Below are 9,464 nucleotides of genomic sequence, written 5' to 3' on the forward strand. Positions count from 1 at the left end.
GGCCGAAGAAGATACAAAGGAGCGGGCCCGGCTGAAGAATAGATATTAGAAAAGAAAGTTAAGTGATATGTTGTTCAATAGACTTGAAATGTCTACTTTTATATCCACACAAGAAAGGATCGCCTTTATCTGTAATTATTTTTTATTTTTAAAATTATTACATTATCCTGATGGTCTGTGTCTGTAATGTAATTAGCCAGAACTTGTGGCTAAAAGATTTGAAGGCCAAAAGACTTTGTCCCAGACAAGGTTTGGTGAAATGAAAAGTTTCCTCTGTTACGTTGCCTGGATTATATATAGACCTCAAACCCTTATGCAATCTACACAAACAAATATCGACTGAGGATCAATCCTAGAAAATAGCGTAAAGATGCAGATGGTGTGTGGAGAACATGATTATGAGCTTCTTCGAGCTCAATCTCATGTTTGGAACCACATTTTCAGCTTCATAAATTCTATGTCTCTCAAATGTGCTATTCAATTATGTATACCAGATGTCATCCATAACCATGGAAAACCCATGACCATTACCCAGTTGGTTACTGCGTTACCAGTTCACCCTTCGAAAACAATCTTTGTCTACCGTCTCATGCGCATTTTAGCTCACTCTAATTTCTTTACACTTACCAAAACTGGTGAAAATGATGAAGAAGAAGAGTATGCTTATGGTCTAACCACTTCTTCACAACTCCTCCTTAAGGACAACTCCTTGAGTGCAAGACCTTTCCTAATGGCTATGCTCGATCCTGTGTTAACAACACCATGGAATCATCTCAGCTCTTGGTTTCAAAACGGTGAATATTCTACTCCTTTCGATATAGCTCATGGGATGAAATTTTGGGAGTATGTTGCTTGTAAGCCAAACATTAACCATTTATTTAATGAAGCCATGGCTAGTGATGCCCGATTAGTTATTAGCGTGGTGATTGAAAAGTGTGAGCATGTGTTCAAGGGATTAAAGTCGTTGATAGATGTTGGTGGTGGCACGGAGCTATGGTCAAGGCCATTGTTAAAGCTTTCCCACAGGTGGAATGCACTGTATTTGATCTCCCACATGTCGTTTCTGACATGCAAAGCCATGGAAATCTTAAATATATCGGAGGAAACATGTTTGATGTCATTCCTTCTGCAGATGCAGTCTTACTTAAGGTATTTTCAAGTTACAACTCTCATCTTCAATCTAATATTTTTTATTTTGTTTTCTTTTTTTCATTTTGTAAAATTGTACTGATGTCATCTAAAATTGACTAATAAGCAGTGGATATTACATGATTGGAATGATGAAGAATGCGTGAAGATTCTAAAGAAATGTAAGGAAGCAATTTCAAGCAACGGGAAGACGGGGAAAGTTATCATAATAGACATGTTGTTTGAGAATATTCATTAAAGGATGATAAATCGACTGAAACGCAACTTTTCTTTGACATGTTGATGATGCTGTTGCTTACAGGGAAAGAGCGAGATGAGAGAGAATGGGCCAAGCTTTTCTTAGATGCTGGTTTCACTTGCTATGAAGTAAACCCAATTTTAAGCTTAAGATCTCTCATTGAGCTTTATCCTTGAGAAGTCGTCATGCTATTATTGGAAACTTGTCATGGTTATGACCAGAGTGTTTACTTTAGTGTTTTGCAACTTCCCAAGAAAGCTGCACCGTGAAAGGTACTTCAATTTTATTTCTGTTTTTAATTTAGTTTGTGTCCACGACATGAGTGGAAATGTTATATGAAATAAATTTATAATGTTATTTTTACACATTTTTTATTAAATTACTGAAAAGTTTGAAAAAAAAACCATTATGCTAAATGACATTTGACTCCCATAATTTTTTTAAAATAAATTTTGTACCCTAATTTTTATTAATTTCAATTAAAAATTAAAAAATTTATTGATACAAATATTGATAAAGGTATCATGACATATTTGGAAGTTAATTGTATTTTTAAAAAATTTAAAGGTGTTCATAAAATTTTAAGGTTTTTTTAATTAGAAAAAATGTTGGAGCGTTTTTTTTTTGAAAATTTTAAAATTTCACTACACCACTCAATACATAATAAATAAGAATTATATTTTTAAAAAAATATATGAGGTAAATAAATAATTTTTTAAATAAGATGAAAAAATGCTCATTAAAACTTTGTAATACAATTCCCTTGTAATATTTGAAAAAGTAACATAAATATCTTTTGATTGTTAAAATGAGTGGAGAATTGACTTTTTTAAACTTATCGGTTAGAATATGTTAATTCATCAAAATGTGGGTGGGACATGGTCGTTTGGCCTTCTTCAAATGGTTGTTGCACGTTACCGCAATTTCAATCTCTTCCTCGATCTATTACTGTATATATCTCAATCTCTTGCACAATTTACACAAACAAATACCAAGTGGCTGGAGGATCCATCTTAGAAAGATAGTGTAAAGATGAAATTGGTGAATGGAGAACATGATAGCAGACTTCTCCAAGCTCAAGCTCATGTTTGGAACCACATTTTCAGCTTTATAAATTTCATGTCTCTTAAATGCGCTATTCAATTATGCATACCAGATGTCATCCACAACCATGGAAAACCCATGACTCTTACCTAGTTGCTTACTGCATTACCAGTTCATCCCTCCAAAACAATCTTCATCCACCGCCTCATGCGCATCTTAACTCACTCTGGTTTCTTTACACTTACTAAAGCTAGTGAAAATGAAGAAGAAAAAGAGTATGCTTATGCTCTCACCACTTCTTCACAACTTCTCCTTGAGGACAACCCCTTGAGTGTCAGACCTTTCCTAATGGCTATGCTCGATCCCGTGTTAACAACACCATGGAATCATCTCTACACTTGGTTTCAAAATGGTGATTCTACTCCTTTCGATGTAGCTCACGGGATGAAATTATGGGCGTATATTGGACGTGAGCCAAAATTTAACCATTTTTTTAATGAAGCCATGGCTAGTGATGCCCGATTAGTTACTAGTGTGGTGATTGATAAGTGTGAGCATGTGTTCAAGGGATTAAAGTCGCTAATCGATGTTGGTGGTGGCACTGGAACTGTGGCTAAGGCCATCGTTAAAGGCTTTCCATACTTGGAATGCACTGTATTTGATCTCCCACATGTCATTTCTAGTATGCAAAGCCATGGAAATCCTAAATATGTTGGAGGAAACATGTTTGATGTCATTCCTTCTGCAGATGCGGTATTACTTAAGGTATTTTTCAAGATATTACTCTCATCTTCAACGTAATGTATTTTATCTTTTTTCATTTTCTAAAATTTTATTAATGTCACCTGAAATTTATCAAACAGTGGATATTACATGATTGGAATGATGAAGAATGCGTGAAGATTATGAAGAAATGCAAGGAAGCAATTACAAGCAACGGGAAGATGGGGAAGGTTATTATAATAAACATGTTGCTTGAGAAGAAAGAAGGGGATGATAAATCGACTGAAACGCAGCTTTTCTTTGACATGGTGATGATGACATTGGTTACAGGAAAAGAGCGAGATGAGAAAGAATGGGCCAAGCTTTTCTTCAAAGCTGGTTTCACTCACTATAAAATAAACCCAATATTGGGTTTAAGATCTCTCATTGAGCTTTATCCCTGAGAAGCTGCCAAGCTTTCACATGAATATTTGTTCTGGTTTTTATCAATGTCTACTTTATTATTTTGCAATTTCCGAAGGGTGCTGTGCGGAGAAATTGTGCTTCACTTAATTTCTCTGTTTTTAATTTAGTTCTTGTCCTCTAGATTAGTGGAAATGTTATATGAAATAAATTCAAGCAATAATAACAGATAATTTGAGTTTTCATTTGGCATAGATGAACCAAAATCATTTTACTAATTTTTTTAAAAAAGTAAAATCCTTTTTTTTATTACTATCAGAATAATTGTCAGGATTACCATACAACATTACACATCTACTTAATCTATAGAACTAAAATTAATCCCATGATGCCCATATTAAACATAAGTTAAATAAAATAAAATACTTTTAGGATGAATTAATTTAAATTGAGACCTAAAATTAAATCAAAACACCTTAAGATACAATATTAAGTCAAATGAATTAAATATTCCATCACTTTAGACTTAATTAAAATGATAGTTTGACTTTTGTAATGGTTTTGAAACTGGTAATTTGTCATTACTATTCAAGTTTGGAAATCCTAATTATCGACCACTTTTTTATAGGAATTTTACTATTGTCACCACTTTTGCACTATCTCCACCATCGTTGTTATCTCAACATGTCTTAACCCCACACTTTTTTTCAACTACCAAAACAAATCTCATCCACTAACCATCGAAACAAATCTCACCACATGAAAAAATTTCACCACTAGAAATGTTGGCTTTAATAGAGTTAGTATAAAGAGACTAAAACTGTGAGAAAGGGAGGCAACAACAACAATCAACCGAGGTTATAGGGGTCATTGGTTGGAACAATGAATGGGTGGGTTGGACAAAATCATGTGCAATCAAAGGGTAAGAGATAGAGAGTGAGAGAGAAACTGCAACTTGCAAGGTTGTAAGTGTATGATGACTTATTGTAGTAAGAAGACAGTGGCTTGCCTGCTGTAGTACTAGTGGTTATGGGCCAACTAGGCATGTGACAAAGGGTAAGGGATGAAGAGTGCAGGAGATGGGGTGGCTTGCAAATTGAAAGTGTAGGGTGACAGCAATAAATAGAGCATCTAAGAAAGAAGAGAATAAATATTAAAAAGGAAAAAGTGAAATCTTATATAAATTTGATATCAAAAGAGACATTTTATAATTTTGTTGTTTTGTGATAATATGATAAAATTTAAAAATAAAATAATTAGAGATAATATAATAATTTACATGATATATATACATTTTTTTCCGTTAAAATGGTTAAATTTTGAGTATGAAACAATGATGTATGTATTTGAGAAATAAAGTAATGTTTTAAAATCAAACCTCATGTGGAAAAATGATAATTTCTCTAACTAATAAATCAACACTTGTAAGAGGCCTGTAAACTAGATTGAGAAGTCCATTACTATAATTTCGTGCCTTTTTAATGCTAAATGCGTGAAAGAATTAACTTGAATATATAAAGAGATTTTCACCACAATACAAATCTTGATTATTGTTTTTTTTTTTTTTATAAGTATATTTTTTTGGTAATTATATATATCTATTTTACGTATATAAATGTATGAATATTTATATATATTATTATATAATTAAATAATTTTAAATATAAAAAAATAATATTAAATTATATAATAATATATATAAATATACATAATTTTATGGCTGGAATTCTCAATTTATAATGTTAAAATAATTTATAATGCCAAAGAAGACAAAGATCAAGCAACCGGCCGAAGAAGATACAAAGGAGCGGGCCCGGCTGAAGAATAGATATTAGAAAAGAAAGTTAAGTGATAATGTTGTTCAATAGACTTGAAATGTCTACTTTTATATCCACACAAGAAAGGATCGCCTTTATCTGTAATTATTTTTTATTTTTAAAATTATTACATTATCCTGATGGTCTGTGTCTGTAATGTAATTAGCCAGAACTTGTGGCTAAAAAGATTTGAAGGCCAAAAGACTTTGTCCCAGACAAGGTTTGGTGAAATGAACAAGTTTCCTCTGTTACGTTGCCTGGATTATATATAGACCTCAAACCCTTATGCAATCTACACAAACAAATATCGACTGAGGATCAATCCTAGAAAATAGCGTAAAGATGCAGATGGTGTGTGGAGAACATGATTATGAGCTTCTTCGAGCTCAATCTCATGTTTGGAACCACATTTTCAGCTTCATAAATTCTATGTCTCTCAAATGTGCTATTCAATTATGTATACCAGATGTCATCCATAACCATGGAAAACCCATGACCATTACCCAGTTGGTTACTGCGTTACCAGTTCACCCTTCGAAAACAATCTTTGTCTACCGTCTCATGCGCATTTTAGCTCACTCTAATTTCTTTACACTTACCAAAACTGGTGAAAATGATGAAGAAGAAGAGTATGCTTATGGTCTAACCACTTCTTCACAACTCCTCCTTAAGGACAACTCCTTGAGTGCAAGACCTTTCCTAATGGCTATGCTCGATCCTGTGTTAACAACACCATGGAATCATCTCAGCTCTTGGTTTCAAAACGGTGAATATTCTACTCCTTTCGATATAGCTCATGGGATGAAATTTTGGGAGTATGTTGCTTGTAAGCCAAACATTAACCATTTATTTAATGAAGCCATGGCTAGTGATGCCCGATTAGTTATTAGCGTGGTGATTGAAAAGTGTGAGCATGTGTTCAAGGGATTAAAGTCGTTGATAGATGTTGGTGGTGGCACCGGAGCTATGGTCAAGGCCATTGTTAAAGCTTTCCCACAGGTGGAATGCACTGTATTTGATCTCCCACATGTCGTTTCTGACATGCAAAGCCATGGAAATCTTAAATATATCGGAGGAAACATGTTTGATGTCATTCCTTCTGCAGATGCAGTCTTACTTAAGGTATTTTCAAGTTACAACTCTCATCTTCAATCTAATATTTTTTATTTTGTTTTCTTTTTTTCATTTTGTAAAATTGTACTGATGTCATCTAAAATTGACTAATAAGCAGTGGATATTACATGATTGGAATGATGAAGAATGCGTGAAGATTCTAAAGAAATGTAAGGAAGCAATTTCAAGCAACGGGAAGACGGGGAAAGTTATCATAATAGACATGTTGTTTGAGAAGAAAGAAAAGGATGATAAATCGACTGAAACGCAACTTTTCTTTGACATGTTGATGATGCTGTTGCTTACAGGGAAAGAGCGAGATGAGAGAGAATGGGCCAAGCTTTTCTTAGATGCTGGTTTCACTCGCTATGAAGTAAACCCAATTTTAGGCTTAAGATCTCTCATTGAGCTTTATCCTTGAGAAGTCGTCATGCTATTATTGGAAACTTGTCATGGTTATGACCAGAGTGTTTACTTTAGTGTTTTGCAACTTCCCAAGAAAGCTGCACCGTGAAATTGTACTTCAATTTTATTTCTCTGTTTTTAATTTAGTTTGTGTCCACGACATGAGTGGAAATGTTATATGAAATAAATTTATAATGTTATTTTTACACATTTTTTATTATATAATTAAATATATAAATGATATGTTATTCTATAATTTAATAATTTTAAATTAAAAATAAAATAACATAATTATGATTGAATTTGAGTTAAACTTGTTTGAACTTAAAAATGAGTTTAATTTAAGCAAATTCAAACCTAAGAGGTAAATATTTTTGTGGTCAAGTTTTAGGTTTTTTGACTAGTCAAACTTGTAAGTCTAGAGAATTTTGATACAAATCGATTAAAACAATATTATTTTGATTAATACGTATCAAAATAGTATCGTTTTAGTCTTTTTTGTTTGGCTACAATATCGAACTGAACTCAAATTCAAACTCAAACTCGAGCTTAACTCCCTTCAAACAAACTTAAGTTCAAACAACTTTGAAGTGAGTTCAGCGAGCTTAAGCTTAGAAAAACTCAAGTTCAATTCAATGAGAATCTAACTCTATATTTTATCATATGATGACATATCATATTTATATTAAAAAATATATATATAAAATTTTATGTTATAAATTCAAGCTATGATAACTAATAATTTGAGTTTTAATTTGGCATAAATAATCCAAAATCCTTATGACAAACAAACACATGCTTTGTAAATTCTTATGACAAAATCAATCTAATATTTTAATTTTTAATTAATTAAAGTTTTTAGTACATGAAACTTAATTAAGGCATGCGACTGGAAAAGCAAAATATTAACCTAATCGCATCAAACAAATATGATTTTAACCAATATCATATTAAAATAGAGGGATTTTTATTTGAAATTGCATTAATCTAAGTATAATTCAATCAAAATTTCAGTCTCAATGTGACTCTAGTTGAAAAAACACTAAAATCACATCATTCAAAGTGATTTTAATTGTAATAGCACTAGATTGGTGCAATCATAACCGGATGATATTGGATTAATACAATTTCAACCAAAACTGCATTATTCTAGTTTGATTTCGATTAAAATCAAACTGGTTTAATATAATCACAAATCGTCCGTTGACAATTGTTTTGAAATTAATTTTATTTATTTATAAATTATCACTGAAAAGTTATATAATCACTATGTGATTGAATGTTATTTTATTTTCAATTCAAAATTACTCAATTATGTAGTGATATATTATTATTTGTATACATAATTTTATTTTTTAGTATAATAGATTTGTAATATTAGTTAAATAGATTGATAATAGGGTAGATTCGAATTGAAACAAGCTCGAGATTGATAATAGCGTAACGAGCTCGAGTTTGGCTCATCGAGCTCATTACGTTTGAGTTCAAACTCAGCTCGAGTTTGACTCGACTTGTTTCAAGTTCAAACTTTTAATTAATTTGTTATTAAAATGACGTTGTTTTAATATATATTGATCAAAATAACGTAATTTTGTATCAAAACTTTTAACTTACAAAATTCGATAAGCAAGCTTGAGCTTGACTCGAGCTTGCTTAGAGTTGATTCATTTCGAACTCATTCAACTCAAATTTGAGTTTAAATTCGAATAGATTCGATTCAAATCTATCTCTGATTGATAATGTTGTATAATAATACATAACTAAAAATTTGAGATAAATTTTTATTTTAATAATTAGAAAATCCCTATGAAATTAATTGAATTGAGAAATTTTAAAGTATAATAATTAAACCTACTATCGTGAATGAGATAAATTAGGGTTTTATATAATAATAGTGGTAATGTATAGAGGTAGTAACCTTACCCAACAATTAAATCAAAGTTTCGTACAATTCACGTGATTCCACGTAACATCAATCCATCCAATAATTAAAATAAGTGTTAATCATGTAATAAATTAGAATTATCACTGTTTTTAGTCATACTGCTTCATCAGTCAACCAAATTTTAAAATATTAATAAATATGTGATCTTATCTTATAATTAATTACACCAATTAAATGTGAATCATAAGAGCCATTTCATAAAGTTACTCAAACTTGTTTTAAAACTTATCATAATTTTTAACTAAGTAATAACCCATGTGAATTAGATCTTCTTATGTGTCATAAAAGATTTGGATTGGATATTCTTCACAATTTGTCGAAATAAAACATTGTTAAAAAAAAAAAATCAATTTTCTCATATATTATTATTTTTATTAATAAAATATGTTAATTGACATGTTATAATTGTTAAAAAGACTAAAAATATTCTTTGTAATCTTGTAATATTTACTAAGCTGAATAATGCTTGCTTCCCAAATTTTTATTAAATATTTTTTTATGTTAATTGTAGGGTTAATAATTATTAAAAATAAATAAATTTTAAAAAAGTTGTTCACACAACTTTAGTCATTAGTGAACTAGGTAGGTGTAATCTTGACCATATTACACACGAAATGTTGTTATTGAT

At 31.1% G+C, this 9,464-nt stretch overlaps 1 protein-coding gene and 2 pseudogenes across 1 annotated transcript; all 3 read left to right on the forward strand.

Annotated features, from left to right (window-relative positions):
* Positions 1–304: 304 nt before the first annotated feature.
* Positions 305–1,652, forward strand: LOC123196797 (annotated as a pseudogene).
* Positions 1,653–2,383: 731 nt separating this feature from the next.
* LOC123196010 lies at positions 2,384–3,801 on the forward strand (annotated as a pseudogene).
* A 1,850-nt stretch (positions 3,802–5,651) lies between these two features.
* LOC123196434 (probable O-methyltransferase 3) lies at positions 5,652–7,097 on the forward strand. Its single transcript, XM_044610464.1, has 2 exons — positions 5,652–6,495; positions 6,605–7,097. The coding sequence occupies exons 1-2, from the start codon at positions 5,716–5,718 to the stop codon at positions 6,905–6,907; spliced, it is 1,083 nt and encodes a 360-aa protein (XP_044466399.1). The 5' UTR covers positions 5,652–5,715; the 3' UTR covers positions 6,908–7,097.
* Positions 7,098–9,464: the final 2,367 nt, after the last annotated feature.

The sequence above is a fragment of the Mangifera indica genome, chromosome 14 (genome assembly GCF_011075055.1).
Source record: "Mangifera indica cultivar Alphonso chromosome 14, CATAS_Mindica_2.1, whole genome shotgun sequence".
Classification (NCBI taxonomy): Eukaryota; Viridiplantae; Streptophyta; class Magnoliopsida; order Sapindales; family Anacardiaceae; genus Mangifera; species Mangifera indica.

Coding starts and splice junctions, on each gene's coding strand:
- LOC123196434 (XM_044610464.1), top strand. CDS start 5,716: ATGCAGATGGTGTGTGGAGAACATGATTATGAGCTTCTTCGAGCTCAA. Junction 6,496..6,604: donor CAGATGCAGTCTTACTTAAG/GTATTTTCAAGT, acceptor ACTAATAAGCAG/TGGATATTACATGATTGGAA.